The 18,981-nt window shown below is 52.4% G+C and overlaps 2 protein-coding genes across 6 annotated transcripts; one reads left to right on the top strand and one right to left on the bottom strand.

The window, feature by feature from the left end:
* Positions 1 to 17: 17 nt before the first annotated feature.
* Positions 18 to 13,066, bottom strand: ABI3 (ABI family member 3). 2 transcript variants are annotated; one of them, XM_025362337.1, is made up of 8 exons: positions 12,452 to 13,066; positions 6,284 to 6,433; positions 5,049 to 5,225; positions 3,317 to 3,402; positions 2,999 to 3,094; positions 2,612 to 2,772; positions 1,034 to 1,168; positions 18 to 691 (listed from the first exon to the last, which is right to left on the bottom strand). In XM_025362337.1, exons 1-8 carry the CDS (start codon positions 12,566 to 12,568, stop codon positions 528 to 530), a joined length of 1,086 nt encoding a protein of 361 aa, XP_025218122.1. In that variant the 5' UTR covers positions 12,569 to 13,066; the 3' UTR covers positions 18 to 527. The 2 variants fall into 2 exon arrangements, with proteins under 2 accessions (XP_025218122.1, XP_025218121.1); XM_025362336.1 differs by having other exon boundaries at positions 6,266 to 6,433.
* Positions 12,719 to 17,042, top strand: GNGT2 (G protein subunit gamma transducin 2). 4 transcript variants are annotated; one of them, XM_025362341.1, is made up of 4 exons: positions 12,719 to 12,849; positions 14,335 to 14,444; positions 15,844 to 15,949; positions 16,406 to 17,042. In XM_025362341.1, exons 3-4 carry the CDS (start codon positions 15,866 to 15,868, stop codon positions 16,529 to 16,531), a joined length of 210 nt encoding a protein of 69 aa, XP_025218126.1. In that variant the 5' UTR covers positions 12,719 to 12,849; positions 14,335 to 14,444; positions 15,844 to 15,865; the 3' UTR covers positions 16,532 to 17,042. The 4 variants fall into 4 exon arrangements, with proteins under 4 accessions (XP_025218126.1, XP_025218124.1, XP_025218127.1 ...); XM_025362339.1 differs by lacking the exon at positions 12,719 to 12,849 and adding an exon at positions 13,897 to 14,051; XM_025362342.1 differs by lacking the exon at positions 12,719 to 12,849 and adding an exon at positions 13,897 to 13,942.
* The last annotated feature ends 1,939 nt before the right edge of the window (positions 17,043 to 18,981 follow it).

The following is an 18,981-nucleotide window of genomic DNA, read 5'->3' on the forward strand; positions in this document are numbered from 1 at the left end:
ATCACACACACAGCAAGCAATGGGCAAAAGAACAAGTTGCAGTCAATGGCTGCAGAGGGGTGTCTGGGGTCCAATGTGGGCTGCACTTTGTGGGTACTGAGGGAATGGGAAGATGCTGCTTCTGGGGCAGCTGGTGGGTTGGAGGTTGGGGGCTGTAATTAGCAGCAGCCTTAGAATTGGGATGCCTTTCAATCCCTCCTGGCCCCTTATCTCCGTGGGGCAGTCACAGGACGTCATCCATTTTATTCAAAGTTGGGACTTGCAGCAGGAGACCCTGCCCTGCATGGAGTAGGGGTCCTCTGTTGACAAACTTCTTGGTTTCCAGCTCTTCCCCATCTGCAACAGGCCTCTGGGTAAGTTCTCTCTCCGCAGGACCCCTTCCCTCCACGATGGGAAGAGGGACAGAACACAGCTCACAGCCCAAGAGCTGGGCAGACCCAGTCCAGCCGTGACTGGAGCTGGTTTTGGCCTGGGGCTCATGAAACCCACTCAGTGCAGGCATCAGCTGCCCAGAGAGCCCTGGGCTGTCAGCAGCTGGGCTCCACATAGTTTCCGGGGAAGAATCCAGTCCCCTCTGAGCTGATGCCCTCGCACCAGCCATCGGAGTAGCGGCGAGTGACACAGATGACAGTGCCCTCAGAGAAGGAGAGCTCATTGTCCTTCTGGCCGATGTATGGGTACAGTGTCACCACTGCAGGGCAAAAGAAGAGGGTGCTGTGAGATATGCCTCTTGCCCTCTCCCCCCCCCCCCCCCACCGTCATGGGGATGCAGGGTCTCAAGTACTAGACTCTAGGGACCATCTTGAGGGGCTTCCAAGCCTTTAGGACCCCTCCCCAGCTTAGTTAATATTTAATACCAAGCCAGCTGCCCTCGCCCCAGTTCTGTTCTGAACTCAGTTCGTCAGAAAAATTGTGTAGGGAGCCTGGGGGATAGATTCACACCTTTGCAGAGGGAGGAGAATGGGGGTCAGGACAACAGAGGCAGAAGCTGGGAAGTGGGATCCGGTGCCCCTCAGTCCCAGAAGTCAGGTACCTTTCTCCAAGTATGAGGCAGGCACCCAGCTGGGCTCATCAGGCCCAAAGCCTGGTGGGGGTGGAGGCAGCCCTAATTCATCTCCATCCAGGGGTGGAGGAGGAGGCAGGTCCAGTGGCAGGGGCAGCTCTTCGTCTTGGGGGAAAAGTAGAAAGGCTGTAAGTGTGGCACAGGAAGCTCCTTCAGTGTGTCAGGGATCTGCTCGAGAGCTGGGCCCCAGAATCCACCCATCTCAGCCAGGCGCGTTGGGAGGCCAAGGTGGGCAGATCACCTGAGGTCAGGAGTTCGAGACCAACCTGGCCAACATGTGAAACCCCATCTCTACTAAAAATACAAAAATTAGCTGGACATAGTGGCACACGCCTGTAATTCCAGCTACTCAGGAGACTGAGGCAGGAGGATGGCTTAACCCAGGAGGTGGAGGTTGCAGTGAGCTGAGATCTTGCCAATGTACTCCATCCAACCTGGATGACAGAGTGAGACTCCATCTCAAAAGAAAAGAAAATAAAAAGAATGCACCCATCTCATGCAATCTTCCTCCAGCCCTCTCCTGTCCTGGTCCTCCCACAGTGTGCTAGCGCATAGTAAGTGCTCAGTAAACCCTGAAAGATCCAGCAGTAGAGGACAGTCAGACTCTACCTCTTATTAGCTGGGTGGCTCTTGGGCAAGTCACTGAACTTCAGCTTCAGTGGCTTCATCTATTAAGGAAGAGTGCTAAGGACCCTCTCGTGATTAAGTTTATTGTGTTTTGTTTTGTTTTTTTGAGAGGGAATCTCGCTCTGTCACCCAGATTGGAGTGCAGTGGGGTGATCTCAGCTCACTGCAGCCTCGAGGCCTCCCGGGTTCAAGTGATCCTCCTGCCTCAGCCTCCTGAGTAGCTGGAATTACAGGCATGCACCACCAGCCAGGCTAATTTTTGTATTTTTAGTCATGTTGGCCAGGTTGGTCTCAAACTCTTGACCTCAAGTGATCTGCCCTCCACAGCCCCCCCAAAGTGCTAGGATTACGGCCGTTAGCCACCCCGCCTGGCCTTTAGGATTAAGTTTATTATTATTATTTTTGAGAGGGAGTTTCACTCTTGTTGCCCAGGCTGGAGTGCAATGGCCGGATCTCCACTAGCCGCAACCTCTGCCTACCGGGTTCAAGCGATTCTCCTGCCCCTGCTTCCCAAGTAGCTGGCATTACAGGCATGTGCCATCACGCCCAGCTAATTTTGTATTTTTAGTAGAGCCCGGGTTTCTCCATTTTGGTCAGGCTGGTCTCAACTCCCGACCTCAGGTAATCCGCCCGCCTCGGCCTCCCAGAGTGCTGAGTTTACAGGCATGAGCCATCGCGCCCGGCCAGGATTAAGTTTAAATAAGAAAATGGACGAGAAGCTTCGAACACAGGGTCTGGTATACAGCAGGCGCTAAGTTATGTTAGTTCACTTCCTCCGCCTCCTTTCGCTCCCGTGCTGCGCTCCATGGAGGAGGCATTCACTGAGGCTGGCCGGGGCAGATCCAAGAGAGGTGGGCTGGGGAACGGCAGGAGGCGGAAAAGCGACCCCACAGTTGGGAAGAAGGGGGCGGAGCTCCTTACCCGGTGGGGGTGGGGACAACTCCTCTAGCTGGGGAGGCCGCTGGAACACCTCGACGGCTGCTGGTGGAGGAGGAGGTGGGTCCAAGGAGTTGGGGAGAGGTGGGGCTGGAGGTGCTGCCTGCCCCTTGGGCATGGAGGCCCCACCGACACCTTCGGCGCTGCTGAACACCAGAGAAAGCGGGGCTCGGCCCGGTTGGCGACACGCCTTCCCTAATGCAGCATCCCCAGCTGGCCCCACCCCTCCAATCCTGAACCCAGCCCTGCACGTGTGACCCAGGACTAACTGGGTCCTTTCAAGCCCAGGAGTCACTATGACCATTGGCAGGAGGCCCCTCTCGAAAGCCACCTCCCACCCCTCACCCTCCCACGCAGGCTTGTAGGTCTCACCCTGCCGAGGCCAGGGAAGAGGCGGAGGAGGCGGCGGAGAGTCTGCCGTCGGGTACCACCGGGAGGTGCACTGGCTCGGGAATCCGGGGTGGTCTCCTGGCGGGGGTCGGGGAGTGGGTATTAGGAGGAAGGAGGAAGGCTTCTGGCCAGCAGGGGTCGGGTGTGAGCAGGAAAGGCATGTGGCCGAGGGGGAGGATTGGCGCCAGGCATCCAGCATGACGGCCTGAGCACCCAGGCGCCAGGGGTGGGTGGCGAGGCTGGGGGAGGAGAGTTTCAGGGTCGCGCGGGGTAGGGCTAGGCTAGTTGGCGAGGCCTCACCCCAATGTGGCGGAGGCGGGTGTGGCAGGGGCCTTGATGCTCTTTCGAGACAGGGTGCCTGTCCTTGACAGCTGCGTGCTGAGATCCTGCGAGGGAGCGGGAGGTAGGGCTGACATTTGGGGTGAGAGGCCACTCCCCACCCTCATCCCCAAGAGGAAATGGAGGAGGGGCGGACGAGAACCGGGAGGGAGAGCCCAGCATGGCCAGTTCCCACTTCCACTTCTCAGGCCCCTCTCCTACACTTCCCCCACGCTACCCCCTTGTCATTGCCTGGGTTCTGGGACTCAATTCTACCAAAGCCGACAGCCACTTCCTCTGCACAGCCACAGCGGATTGAGTGGGCCCAGCACCCCTGTCCCTCCCCCAGACCATCTCAGAGCCCAGGAAGCTGAGGCCCTGGCTTAGTGGTCCCTAACTTTGATTGGGCTGAGGAGGCGGTGGGGAAAGGAGAGGACACATCACACTTAGAAGTGTCCCACCTGTCATTTTCGAAGATTTGTGGAATTGGCTTTGGGGAGTTAGGGCAGAGAGGAGCAGGACCCAGGCCACTTAGAGTGGATGCGCAAATGACAGGGCGCACACCCACATGAAAGAGGGAACTTCTGTTACCAATGGGACTTCCCCAAGGGGTGGGTACAGTGTTACCTCATAGGCTTCACCAGGGGCAAGACGAAAGGGATTTGAGCTGAAGCACAAAGAATATAAGTTGGGCTGGGAGCGGTGGTTCACGCCTGTAATCCCAGCACTTTGGGTGGCTGAGGCAAGCAGATCACCTGAGTTCAGGAGTTCAAAACCAGCCTGGCCAACATGGAGAAACTCCATCTCTACTAAAAATACAAAAAAAAAAAAAAAAAAAAAAAAAATTAGCCAGGCATGGTGGCAGGCACCTGTAATCCCAGCTACTTGGGAGGCTGAGGCAGGAGAATCACTTGAACCCAGGAGGTAGAGGTTGCAGTGAGCCAAGATCACGCCATTGCAATCCAACCTGGACAACAAGAGTGAAACTCCATCTCAAAAAAAAAAAAAAAAAAAAAGAATATAAGTTGGACAACAGAGACCTTACTGGTGGGGAGGAGGCCTGGTGGTTGAAGGGGAGAGTGTGGTTTCCCCTTTAAGGGGGGCTGATAAGTTCAGGATATCAAGGGGTTCATTTCAATACAGAAATGCCAAGGTGTGGAGACAGGAATTGAAGACGGGACGGGTGTGAGTGCGTCCCCTCTCCGACCTCGCAGAAGGACGTGGGCTGAGAAGACGCCAGCGCCATGCTCCCCTCTCTTCACCAAGTCCCCTTTGTGTGGCTGCATCCCCGCTTCTTCTCACCAAAGCAGCTGTGGGGTGACTGCTCAGTGCAGTGACCTCAAACCCCCAGACAGAGGAAGTTGCTGTTCTCATGTGGCTGGAAGCCATTCTCATGCACACCCTGACATCCTCCCTTCCCCCTCTTCCCCTTCCCACATGCCCGGTGGCACAGGGGCGGGGCGGGGGGGCGAGGGGTGCTCAGGATCTCACACTCAGCAGATCCTCTGAGGACGGTACAGACCAGTTTTGGAGGGAGGGATTACAAAATCTAGGGAGAGGGAGAAGAGCTCAGAGTGGTGGCTTCAGGGAGTGGGGAAAGAAAGCAGTGGCAAGTTGGGACAAAATGTGCAGGAGAACTGGGGGTCTGGAGGGAAAAGGGCCACAAGGCACGAGAGGGTGGGTTGGAGGGAAAGAAGAGGGTCCCTCTCTCTACCTTGATCCCATGGCCAATGTCGTCCAGGCAGCCAAAGTTGAGGGGTCTCCTGCAGTAGGGCGTGAGAGGGGGTAGGCTCTCTGGGGCGATGACCTTCTGGCCCGGGGGCAGCCGCTGGACAGTGGCTAAGGTGCCGATCTCCCTTCGGGCCACCTTCTCCATGTGCATGTTCACCATCTGCATGACAGGGTTCAAGGTGACAGAGAGGGGTGGTCTGTGTCCAATGCCCTTCCCCCTAAGGAGGAAGAAGATAGAGACTTTGGGCTGGGGGTAGGGACCATGGGAGGCAACGAGGTCTAGAAAAAGAGGGCCCTTCCCCTCCCCCCGCTCCCCCACCAGGCTACATAGCAATTGGGAAAAGTGGCAGGAAAGGATGAAGCCACTTTGGAGCCACTTCCTGGTGGAAAGAGAGTAAGGGTTATTATTAGCTGAGCAGGAACAGGAGGAAAAGAGAAAACACAACATCCCTGGGGATGCCGGGAAGAGACAAGCACTGGGCTGGCTTGGGAGCAGAGGGGGAAAATATGGAGGTGGCAGAGAATGGTGGCTTGACCAGCTTTGGGGGACAAATAAGTGAACTGACTTCCTCTCAGAATGTTCCGTGGAGAAAGCCTACAGTTCGAAAGGGTGGGAACTCTGGTCTGCGGGGGGAGAGGAAAAGGCACACCCCACCCACTGAACATGTGGGTGATGCACAGGCCAGGCTGAATGTGTGGCTGGGTCTGTGCATGTGCTTTATGGGGCAATTCCTCGGTCAAGGATCCAGGAAGGAAGGAGGGTGTGTGCGCTAGAACACTGTGGCAGGGTGGAGGGTGTATACTGTATGGTGTTGGCAGTGCTTCCAGGGCTGAAGATGACCTTTTCAAGCTAGCACCCTGGGTCTAGGATATTTATTAAGGCACTGCTTGTATTTAGATGCAAACAGGGTTCATTTGCTTCTTTCCTGTATATGCCGCTGCTCTGATTGGTAGATATTACTTTCTAATGTCCAGGATAGAATTCCAAGAAAGAAAAAGCTCTGCCTTCGGGGAATTTGTAGCATAGCCACAGAGATAAGGAGGTCCAAAAAGCTTGGAAAGTGCCAACCTTCTGCTGTAGAGTTGGGCATTTGGACATGGGGGAAAGCAGGAAGGAACTTCTGACGTAGAAAATGTCTGAGTCGAGCTGAAGAGTTGAGGCCTGACGCAAGACGCCTTCCCACGCCCCACACCCCTTACCTGGCCCAGCGTGCTTACACGGGCTTCCACCTGCCGCAGGGCGGCCCCCTGCAGGTCCAACATGCGCAGTGTGTGCCCGGCCAGGTTGCCCACCTGGTAGGCCACACTGGCCAGTGCCTGGGTAGTGAAGGCCATGGTCTCCTCCAGCGCCTTCCGCTTGTCTGTGGCCTGAAATACACACAGCCCTGGCCTAAGGGCCAGCATCTTCCACTGGGTCCTTGGCTGGCTGGGGTGGGATGGGAGAGGATTTAGGGAAAATAGGCGCTGGATTGGGACAGAGCCGCAACCCTTAGATGTTTGAGTTGGCTCTCAGCAGAATTATGTTGTAGCAAGAGGGACTAGCTACAGCATCACTTTAAATTCACTTTAAAAGAGTGAATCTGCAGCCTTGGGGAACAGATGCAAAGGGAGGGAAAGATACCCATTCTCAAACAGTCAAGCTGAGGACTGAGTACAGATGATGGTACCACCCTCCTGAAGACTTCAGTAACAGGCTGTCCTTTTAGGGGTTGGAGTGGGGGTGAATAGTAGAAAGGAAAGAGGAAGGCAACACTGGCTAGAGCAGACATTCTATTTTTTTTTTTTTTTCTGGAGACGGAGTTTCGCTCCTGTTGCCCAGGCTGGAGTGCAGTGGTGCGATCTTGGCTCACCGCAACCTCCGCCTTCCGGGTTCAAACGATTCTCCTGCCTCAGCCACCCAAGTAATTGGGATTGTAGGCAAGCACCAACATGCTCGGCTTATTTTGTATTTTTTTTTTTTTTAGTAGAGACAGGGCTTCTCCACGTTGATCAGGCTGGTGGTCTCAAACTCTCTACCTCAGGTGATTTGCCCCTCGGACTCCCAAAGTGTTGGGATTACAGGCGTGAGCCACCGCACCCAGCCGACATTCTTAAACACAACAAACCATGTCAGGCGCAGTGGCTCACGCCTATAATCCCACTACTTTGGGAGGCCCAGGCAGGCAAATCACTTGAGGTCGGGAGTTCGAGACCAGCCTGGCTACAATGGCAAAACCTCGTCTCTACTAAAAATACAAAAATTAGCCAGGCATGGTGGTGCGTGCCTGTAATCCCAGCTACTCAGGAGGCTGAGGCATAAGAATCACTTGAACCCAGGAGTCGGAGGTTGCAGTGAGCCAAAATCACATCACTTCTCTCCAGCCTGGATGACAGAGTGAGACCCTGTCTCAAAAACAAACCAAAAAAAAGCTTTCCATGTGACTCTTTGTTTAGCTCCAGTCTGCAGATTGGTGTTTGGGAACTCAAATAAGGAAACTGAGGCCCAGAACAGAGGGACTTTATTCATTCATTCCCTCTAATAGCTTTCTAATACCCTGAGGATAAAATTCAAGCTTCCAACTGTGGCCTACATATAGCCCCTCCAGGTCTGGCTCCTGCCTTTCTCTTCATCACTCCCCCTCTCCCACTCTTCCCTCCAGCCACATTGGCCATTGGGTTTCTGTTCCTGAACAAGCTGAACTGTTTCTGCCTTGGGGCCTTGGCACATGCTGTACTTATTTTCAGAATCATTATTAGCAGGCCTCAGTTTCCCAGAGACACCTTCCTTCACCACACTAAGATTTCCCCCAGCCCATGCCTTCACTGCCTCTTTATCATATTTACCTTATTCTCTTTTCTTCATGGCATTTAGCACTATCAAACATTATCTATGAATTTTTTTTTTTTATTATCTACCCACCCTCCCTTAAATGGAAGTGTCATGAGAGCAGGGAGCTTGTCTGTTTCATCCTGTATCCCATCATGGAATCACACCCAACACGCAGAAGATTCTTCACAAATACGCACTTGTGAGTTAATTAGCAGGTCAAATGGGATCCCAAACACTCTCTGGGCACATTGTCACTGTATTCTAGGCACTGTGCCAGACACTGGCCAGGGTCACACTGCCAGTCAGTGCAGGAGGGGTAAGCAGGCAGTGGCTGAAGGGAAGAAGTTTTTTTGTTTGTTCGTTTGTTTTTTGAGATGGAGTTTCGCTCTTGTTGCCCAGGCTGGAGTGCAATGGCACGATCTCAGCTCACTGCAACCTCCGCCTCCCAGGTTCAAGCGATTCTCCTGCCTCAGCCTCGCGAGTAGCTGGGATTACAGGCATGCACTACCACACCCAGCTAATTTTTTCTATTTTTAGTAGAGATGGGGTTTCTCCATGTTGGTCAGGCTGATCTCAAACTCCCGACCTCAGGTGATCTGCCCACCTTGGCCTCCCAAAGTGCTGGGATTATAGGCGTGAGCCACTGTGCCTGGCCAAGAAATTTTTTTTGGTCCCAGATCAGGCAGTGGGGGCTAGGGCAAAACTTCTCTGGTCGTTTGGTTCCCCAGGCAGCTTCCTCATCTCTTGTTGGGTCATGGAGTTGCCATACTCTAGCCTGTACCTTTCTAACGCAGGTAGGGGGCAAGTCCAGGGTGAATCTAGGGTAGGGCCAGTGGGCCAACAGGCAAGGGTACACACTGGGATCCCCTTCCTTGAGCCCTCAGATGCCCCTCAGGGCCTGTCAATGGCGAGCAGACCTACAAACTCTCAGAGCAAGGTCTGAGAGACACCTGGGAGCCTCTAATGGAGCCTGAGCCAGGACCTCCCCGGAAGCCCATGCGGTGGCTCTCTCCTCCCTGTCTGTCTTTTCCAACAGCAGGAAAGAGATGCTCATTTGCATGTTTATTTACATCTCATCAGCGTATGCAACAAAACTTATATCTCCTCAGCATATGTCACCAAGAATCTTGAAAAGGCAAAGAAATCAACCCAGGATATTAAAACCAGACAGGATAGCAGGTCTTGATTTAGTTCAGGACCTTCCTTTACCAAATGAGGAAACAGGCCCAGAACTGAGCAGTGACTACTCCTCCATCTCCACCCAGATTTCTTAGCTTGCCTGCCTTCTCCTGTACAGTTTCCTCCCCAAACTGACATGTGGAATTGTTGGCCCAAACAGGAAAAGTGTCTGCTTGGGCCCAGCTCTGGGCACCTGGAGCCTGAACACCTACTGACCCCTGGCTTTGCTCCTGGCCCAAAGTTAGGTCTGCAGGGACAAGCATCTGAGATCCATCTCTGCGGCTGAGTGCTTGTTCGTCATGCAAATTACCCTGTCTGTAAAGTCAGTCAACCCTGGCGGAGAACTCTGCAGGTGACCCTGGTCTGCCTTCCCTAATTCCCCATGGGTTTCCTAGCATCTGGGTGGTGTGGGGAGAGAGGGGCTGCAGATGGGGATGGAGTGTAGGGGAATCAGGCCTTAGGTAACAGCAGTTCTGAGATCCAGAAACTTCCTAGGCATTTGCCTAGACAAAGATCCTCAGAAAGGCCAGGAAAGGTAACAGGTTATGTGTTCTAGTAGTTATTGTTCTGCATGAAAGAAGCAGGAATCCAAGGATTCCAAGTTGGGTCAAGGCTTCTCACGCCCCACGTATTTTTGCAAGGACAGCTTCTTCTCCTTAGAACTGATTCTTATTATCCATCTTTCCAATGAATGATAATGATGATGATAGTCATGGTAAAAGCTGCCATTTATCCTGCTCTTCTGAAGGGGCTGGCACTAGGCTAAATGCTTTGATACATTTTTATATTGAACCCATGGCGCCACCCCTGAAGGCAGGCATGAGAATCAGAGGAGGAACTTGCCACAGTTCCTGTAGTTGGTAGGTGGCAGAGCTGGAAACCTGGAAACTGGACTTAGGTCTTTGTGACCCCAAATTGTGTGTGAACACTGTGTGTGCAAATGAAGCTTGTGCAAAGAGCACTGCGGAAGCTCTTTGAGGTGTGCAGAAGTTATGGAAGGAATGGAAAGGACTGCTTGGATCCTTGTCCGTAGAGGGAACATGGCTTTCTGTGCTAGGAGGATGCGCTGGTTTGCAAGCCTCATTCTGTCTCATCTGCAGGTGGTCATTCAACAACTACACAGACCGAAATGATACCCAGAATAGCATTTTCAGTTAGTGGCATAGGGAGTGGGCTCTGGAATCAGATTTCTGGGTTTGAATTCAGGCTCTGACACTAGCTAGGAGACCTCTGGGAAAGTGACTTAACCTTTCCAAACCTCAGCTTCCTCATTGTGAAGTGAGAATGGGACTCGCCTCACTGGACTTCAGATGAGGATGAAGGGAGGCCATGCTGGTAACATGCCTGGCCCAAAGGAAGGGTCCAGAGAGTTGTTTTTTTTGTTTGTTTGTTTGTTTGTTTGAGACGGAGTCTGGCTCTGTCGCCCAGGCTGGAGTGCAGTGGCCGGATCTCAGCTCACTGCAAGCTCTGCCTCCCAGGTTTACAACATTCTCCTGCCTCAGCCTCCCGAGTAGCTGGGACTACAGGCGCCCGCCACCTCGCCAGGCTAGTTTTTTGTATTTTTTAGTAGAGACGGAGTTTCACCGGGTTAGCCAGGATGGTCTCGATCTCCTGACCTGGTGATCCGCCCGTCTCGGCCTCCCAAAGTGCTGGGATTACAGGCTTGAGCCACCACGCCTGGCTGGGTCCAGAGAGTTTTAACTGCTGTCATCACTGACTCTCTTTAATCTGCCATTTCCCATGAGCACTTGTTCCTCATTTATTTCTTTTTTCAACGTTCTTACTATGCTACGAGGTCTCTATGCCTGTTCTCATAGTTCGGTTAATACAGGTTAGAAAAATAAAGTTTTGCCCAAGGGGTAACAAGGTTAGCCTGCAGCTCTTCAGGGAGCAGAGGAAACCGGGTACAGAGAGTGCAAATAAACTGTCGTAAAGTCACATAGTGTGTAGGGAGGCAGAAAGATGGAGAGGAAAGGGCTTGGCGTCAGGAGTCAGGTAAGCCCAAATGTGGTGGCTTACGCCTGTAATCCCAGAACTTTGGGAGGCCAAGGTGGGCAGATCACTTGAGGCCAGGAGTTCAAGACCAGCCTGGGCTACATATGGAGACCCTGTCTTTACAAAATAAAATAAAAAAAATTAGCCAGGCATGGTGGCATGCGCCTGTAGTCCCAGCTACTCAGAAGGCTGAGGTGGGAGGATTGCTTGAGCCTAGGAGTTCAAGGCTGCAGTGAAGCTATGTGAGCTATGATCATGCCACAGCACTCCAGCCTGAGCGACAGAGGAGACCCTGTCTCAAAAAAAGAAAAAAAAAAAAAAAAAAAAGACTGGCCGGGCATGTGGCTCACTCCTATAATCCCAGAACTTTGGGAGGCCAAGGCCGGTGGATCACCTGAGGTGTCAGGAGTTCGAGACCAGACTGACCAACATGGCAAAACCCTGTCTCTACTAAAAATATAAAATTAGCCAGGCATGGTGGTACATGCCTGTAATTCCAGCTACTCAGGAGGCTGAGGCAGGAGAATCTCTTGAACCCAGAAGGTGGAGGTTATAGTGAGTCGAGATCGAGCCATTGCACTCCAGCCTGGGCAACAAGAGCAAAAATACGGGAATGCCTGGCTCTGCTGTTTGGAGCTGTGTGGCCTTGGACAAGTCACCTCACCTCCCTGAGCTACTGTTTCCACATGTGTAACATAGGAATTATAATACGTGTCTCACAAGGTAGTTGTACAGATTAATGAAATAACAGAAGTGATTTCCATCATGGCTAAGTTGCCTTCCCTCTCCTCCCTGAATCCAGGAATCTATACTCTCAGCCCCAGGACAACCACACAATTTAAAAACTGTTCTACAATGCCACCTCCTTATCTTTTGCTAGTAGCCTGCTCCCAGCAGTCATGTGGGCCATCCCCCTCCCTCTGCATGAGATCCCCTCTCTTTAGCCCAGCCTACTCTGCCTTATCCCCACTCTCCCAAACTCAGGGTCCATCTCAGGTTCACTGTGCTGTTTGGGAAGTTCTTCTGAAGCGTCACCCAGAGCTGGCCTGGAAATAGAACGATCGCCAGCATCTGTGTGAGGACGGAGGCTTTGGGTCTCTGGATCGACCTGGGGGACTCAGAAGGATGAACCTGCAGTGACACCTGAGAACAGGATGGAATCGCACTGTCTGTCCCAGACATCTCTGAGGCGAGACAGAAAGGGCACAGTGGGGGCTTGGGTAGTATGGGGTCAGAGTTAAGTATTGGGGTCTGGGATGAAGCTGAAGTCTGGAGTGGGAGGATTTCTCAGCCAAGGCCCAAGACAAGCACTGTCAGGATGGCTCCCAGGGCCCCACTTGGGGCTGAGCTCAGGGTCCGCCCTCCAGGGGCTGGGGTGTCAGTCCTCCGCCCGCTCTACCTACCTGCACATAGTTGTCCTCGCAGTAGTCAGCAACCCGCAGCAGGGCACTGTGGTTGCCCCTCAGAGCCTCCCGGCCTGTGGGGATCTCAAACTCCTGCAGCTGCTGTAGCTCCGCCATCACCCCCAGCCTCTGTCTGGCTCCCCAGGGAGCCCGCTCGTTTTGAGTCTCACCCTGCCCTTGATTGGTTGCTCTGCCTTCCCTCCCTCTTACTGCTTTTGGTTTCCTCTGCGTGAGACCCAAACCTGCTTGCAAAGGGCAGACATGCTCATTCCGGGACAAGAGGAAGTCAGTCCTGCTCCCCGAGCCTGTGCCTCTCTGTCCCCTGCCCAGAGGAAGGGGGAAGCCAGGGGCCCATTTGGGGGCCCAGCCCCCAATCCCACCCAGCAGAGGAAGCCAAGGTCGGGGCAGCTGTGATTGCTCCCTGGTCCTGGAGAGGAAACTGGTCGGTGGGGGGATGGGGTGGGAGACTGGGGAGGAAGGGGGCTGGCCTGCTATAGGGGGTGGAGGTGGATTTTCCACTCATGGAAGGCGGGAGGAAAGGGCAGAGGGTGGGGGCTTCCTTGGGAAGCTCGGGGATGAGTCACCAAAGGACAGGGGAGTGGAGGGTGGATAGGATATGGAGACTGGTCATACCAGAGAGGACTGTGGGATGGCAGCACAGCAAAAATAGAAAACAGCCGATGTGGCAGCAAGAGGGGTCAGGGTTGGACACCGGGAAGACATGACCAGAGAGGTCCCAGAGGGGTGTTAGTAAGCCTGCGAAGGGTTGTGTGTGATGAAGATCTGCCCTACATGCTCTGTGCTCATGAAGGCAGGACGAGATGAAATTGACCAAGTGTAATGTGAGGAACTCAGATTAGACAACAGGAAGGACTTGGATTTGAGAAGCACCAGGTTCAAATTCCAGATCAATTTGTTGGTTTTAGGAAGCAGCAGTGGACAGAGCACTGAGCCTGCCTAGGAGGTATGGGCTGTAGTTCATGCATTAACAGGACAGTTGGACCAGACGACCTCCAGGATCCTGTCCTGATTTCAAACTCTTAGAGCTCCCAGCTGAGAGTTGGACTGGGTCCTGGAGCAGGGAAGTTAGGATGGACCGCGGGCCTCCTCTCTGCCCCTCCTACCACCAAGCCTGTCATCCTAGAGACAGGAGAGTAAGAGGACCTCCCACCGACCATATTGGTCCCTTAACTTTTGCTCCTTCAGCGGGTCCCTTGTCATTGGATGGGTGTCAGTCAGAGCAGGAGCTCAATGTCTGTTAAATGGCATAGCCCTTGGGTGGTCCTTGGGGGAGAGCAAGAAAAAAACAGAATGTGGGTCCTGTGCTCTGGAACCCACATTCAGGACTCAGAGGGAGGTGTGGCAGCAAAGAAGCTTGAACAGAGGCATTAGAGGTGGCCATGCCCCAAGTACTAAGTGGCACAGCATGGTGAGCAAGTACATTATTTATTGAATGAGTGGATGAAGAGTGAGCTAGCAGAACTTCGTAAGGTGAAACAGTGGGGATCCAATGGGCGCACAAGGCACCTTGGTTAGGGAGGTTAGGGGCCGGTCTAGGACTTGCCGCAGGAGGAAGGACAGCCTCAGAGCATGCTCAGAGGTGGGAAGGGAAGGAGGAGAAAGCAAGCAAAAGGGGGCAGGCGGGGCTGTGAGGTGGAGGTGGGGAAATAGAAGCGCTGCAGGCTCTAAGCTAGTGAGGTCACCAAAAGAGTGAGGCTAACACAGGGCAAGGTGGTGAAAAGGTGGCTTCTGTTTTCGAGTTGGTTTTTGTGGGGAGAATGTCTGTCTCTCTGCGGCAGTGAGGGCTTGAAGGCTCAGGTGGGTGATGGGCTTAGAACTTTGAGCCTATGATCAGCTTAGGCATCAGAGATTTTGGTTTCCAGGCCATCTGCTTTATCTGAAGATTTTCAGCTGATGAAGAACTAGGAGGCTCAAACACTATCTTACCTGAGTCCAGGACAAGTGACTTGGAAAGTGTGCTCTTCTGTGGCAGGTGAGAGGTGCTGAGGTTGCACTGGGCTGGGATCTACTCTTAGTATCACTGGGGCTAGGCACCAGGCAGGCCTTCCTGATAACCCTGCAGTGATAATAATAACAATAGCATTATTAGTGATAATAAGTGTATTAAGTGTTCATTATGTGCCAGGTAGTATATTATAATATTTTATAGACATTATTTTCTTAGTACCCACAATAATTGCATGTGGTAGGTTTTTTTAATACCCATCTGCAGCTGGGGAAATACTCAAAGAGGTTGAGTGACTTCCCTAAGGCCACAGTAAGGAAGCAGTAAGGAAGCAGCAGAGCTGGGATCAGAGTTGGAGTCTGGCAAGCTCCAGACCCCCTTGTCTCTCTCTTTTTTTTTTTTTTTTTTTTTTGAGACGGAGTCTCACTCTTGCCTAAGCTGGAGTGCAGTGGTGTGATCTCGGCTCACTGCAACCTCCGTCTTCTGGGTTCAAGCAATTCTCCTGCCTCAGCCTCCTGAGTAGCTGGGATTACAGGTGCCCACCACCACGCTTGCCTATTTGTTGTGTTTTTAGTAGAGATGGGGTTTCACCATGTTGGCGAGGCTGGTCTCAAACCTTCGACCTCAGGTGATCTGCCTGTCTTGGCCTCCCAAAGTGCTGGGATTACAGGCACGAGACACTGCACCCGGGATCTTTTTTTATTTTTTGAGACAGTTGCACTCTGTCACCCAGGCTGGAGTGCAGTGGCATGATCTCAGCTCACTGCAACCTTCGCCTCCCGGGTTCAAGCGATTCTCGTACCTCAGACTTCTGAGTAGCTGCGATTACAGGCACTCACCACCAACCCTGGCTAATTTTTCTATCTTTTGTAGAGACGAGGTTTCGCCATGTTGGCCAGGCTGATCTTGAACTCCTGGGCTCAAGCAATCCTCCCACCTCGGCCTCCCAAAGTGCTGGAATTATAGGGGTGAGCCACCATGCCTGGCCAAGACCCCCTTCTCTTGAACATTATTGTATACTCTCCTGTGCTGGACTTGCAGAGAAAGAGGAAAACTCTTGAGTCACTATATGAAACAATAATATTGCTTCCCAGATCTTCCTCTCCGAAAGAAACTCCTTCTTCTTTCTTCTGTTTCCTCTGTAGACAGACAGACAGATGGCTCTGTAGACAGATAATCCAGATTTCCTCCGTAGACAGTCAATCCAAAGGCAAAAATTGTCCCTTTCCCATCAGACTGGGAGCTTCCTCCCCTCCTGAGACCAGGCTCTCGAAGAGGCAGGGCGTGCAAGGATGGAGTGAGTATCTGTTGAATGATGAGGGGCCTGAACTGAGGGATATGGCAGGGGAGATGCTAGAAGTTGAGGTGTGGAGGGAGCTGGGAGAGCTGATGAGATTTATGATCCTGGCTGCTGAATCCTTTCCAGGATCAGGTCTGTCTAGGGCAGGATGGCCCAGGATCTCAGCGAGAAGGATCTGTTGAAGATGGAGGTGGAGCAGCTAAAGAAGGAAGTGAAAAACACAAGAATTCCGGTGAGCCTCCTCGCCCCATCCCTGCTCTTCCCTTCCTGTTCCTGATGAGCCCCAGGAAGGAGGAAGTGACCAGAAAGGGTGGTGGGACTGTTCCAGGGCCGCAGAAGCAGCAGGAGGTACCTCTGGGATGGGATAGGATGCAGAGAAAGGCTGGGGTTGACTCTGTGAAGGTGCCAGCCTCCCTCAGCACAAGAGAGAGCCTCAGGGCCTTGGAGAGCTCAGTGTGTCCAGCCCTGCATCTGGGCTGGCTCTGGCCAAGCAGTCCATGAAGGTCAGGGTCAGTGTTGTGGGTCAGATCGAGGAACTCACACCCCCGAACACCTGTCTGTCCCCTGTGTCTTTCTCCTCTTTGGCCTCTGTCTCTGCCCTGCCCAGAAGCCTGTTTTTCCAGCACTGACCAAATCATGGATCCAGAGAAAGTAGCAAGGACCTAAAACATTTTTTGTGTTCTCACAGATTTCCAAAGCGGGAAAGGAAATCAAGGAGTATGTGGAGGCCCAAGCAGGAAACGACCCTTTTCTCAAAGGGATCCCTGAGGACAAGAATCCCTTCAAAGAGAAAGGCGGCTGTCTGATAAGCTGATGGCACGGAGCCCCGCCCTGAGTGTCTGTCCCTCTTCAGCCAAGCCCAAGTCTCCTAGACCCCCAGTGAGCCAATGAAGTGTCACCTTCTCTTCATCACAGAATGAGTAAAGATCCCTGAACAAATGCATTGTGAACCCATTCCCCACTCCCACTTTCCACTCTTTTCTCCCATTATTTCCTCCATCTGCTGGGTCTCTGCTGACTTTGCTGGAACACTCTGAGGACAGTGTGGCTGGCCAAGCAGTTGGCCCCAGGGGTGGTGGGGTGTGAGGAGCCTGCGATACCACGAGACCCCAGAGGGCAGTCCTTAGGAAGCATTTACACCACCTTAGAACCCCTCCGTCTTTTCCCTCCACTCTCTTCCTAGGAAAAAAGCATTTCCACGCCAGATTAGTTTGGGTTGGGGGCGGTCCTGTCCCCCCATATCATGTCCTACCCTGTGATCCTGTTCCTAGTCATTTAGATCACCCCAGATGGCCTGATGACAACAGGAGTTTGTGAAGTTATGATTTCATGATTTATTTAATATTGTCGAGTAGTCTATTAGTGCTGGGCACTATGGATGGAAGAGTGAGCAAGACGAACATGGCTCCTATTTTCATGGAATTTGGTGGAGAAGACATGAAACAATTTACAATTAAGTCCATAAATGCTACAATGGGGAGAGTCAAGGGCCATGTAGGAACACACAGCAGAAAGACATTCAGGGCAATGAGCCATGTCAATGTAAATGCCGTCGAGGGGCGCAGAATGGGGGCTGGAAAAGCATGAGGCTAGAGAAGGAGATTGGGGTCAAGTCTTGAAGGACCTTTCGGTGAACTCAGGAACTTTGTTCTTCATCCTAAGGGCAATAGGAAGCCTAGGAAGGTATTTAAGCAGATTCTGGTTAGCAGAAGGGAGGCTGGATCCTGCTAAGGACTGGGAATGTAGTGATGGATGAGACCAATTCCTGGGCCTTGCCAGCATGGAAAGGACTGAAGGAGCTGCAGACAAACCAGCACTCATGATACAATGAGCTCAGTGCAACATCAGAGAGGTCTGCGAGGGATATGATGGAATCCCATAGGAGGGCTACCTAATCTTGCTGAAGAGGTGCGTTGAGTCCTTGGAAGAAAGACAGGAAAGGCCTTTAGAAGGAGGTGATATCTCGAGCTGAGTTCTAAAGGGTTAAGTTGTCAATGGGTGGATGGATGGCACTTCTGGTGGGCCAGTATAAACAGAGGCATGATATGAGAAAGGACCATGGTTTGAATGGGAGCACCAATCAGGTTGGAGTGGGGATGTCAAGAGGTCTAGATCCTTAGGATCTGTGCTAGAGAGGGCTTGGAGGTGACTAGTGGGGTCTGGCTTGCTGAACTAAACAAACTTATTTGCTGGGAGTGACTTGGTAATGTTAGAAGGAAATTTGCTTTTCTGGTGGGGAGGGTGACAAAGTCTTTCTCTGTCGCCCAGGTTGGAGTGCAGGGGCACAATCATGGCTCACTGCAGCCTCTGCCTCCTGGGCTCAAGCAATCCTCCCACCCCAGCCTCCCACGTAGCTGGGACTACAGGTGTGTGCCACCACGCTTGGCTAATTTTTAAATTTTTTTGTAGCGACAGGGTCTCACTATATTGCACAGGCTGATCTTGAACTCCTGGCCTCAAGCAATCCTCCTGCCTCGGTCTCCCAAAGTGCTGAGATTATAGGCGTGAGCTACAAAGCCTGGCTGGAAATTTGCTTTTGACAAGATTGAACAGGGAAAGAGTGAAGGCAGAGAGGCAGTTAAGGAGGTGATTGTTCCATCAGGGGTGAGGTGAGGAAAACCTGAATTAGGGCAGTGGCCGTAAGTCTTGGGGGCAGTAGGTAAGTTGATGAGTTCTTTGGGAAATAAAGTTTTCAGATCTTGACATTTCTTTGAGTTATGAGTGAAGGAGAATGAGTTGTCAAGGATGGCATCCAAGTTTCTGGCTTGTAGGGTTTACTAGATAGAAATGAAAGCAAGTCTCTGAAAATAAACCTAATCTAATAGTCATCCTACATACTACAGCCGCAGCCTCCCTTCCCCAGCTGGTCACAGCCCAAATGCCAAGGGTGAGGTCACAGGGCCTCTGTGGTCAAAATCCAGGATCTCCAATTCCCAATTCCATCCTGACTCCATCTCACCATTCTGCAAGCTGGTGTCAATTCAACTACTCTCCATATAGTCTGCTCAAGAGAAGGAAAAGATGAGGAATGAGAAAGAGAAAACATGAAAGACAGTAATTCTTCCTTCAAAAAAACAGGGAAAGGTAAATATTCCATAGGGCTCCAACAGTAAGGAAGGAAAAAAAGATGGGAGTGCCAGTCATGCGGCCATCAGCCATGTGGCTACAGCTTCCTTCTTCCACTTGCCCAGTCCTTATTCTCCTGTCTTCAGGCAGGCTCTCACTGGTTGGGGTTCTGGATCCAGAGCGGCAACTCTAATCTCT

This window comes from Theropithecus gelada, chromosome 16 (assembly GCF_003255815.1).
Source record: "Theropithecus gelada isolate Dixy chromosome 16, Tgel_1.0, whole genome shotgun sequence".
NCBI classification, from domain to species: Eukaryota; Metazoa; Chordata; class Mammalia; order Primates; family Cercopithecidae; genus Theropithecus; species Theropithecus gelada.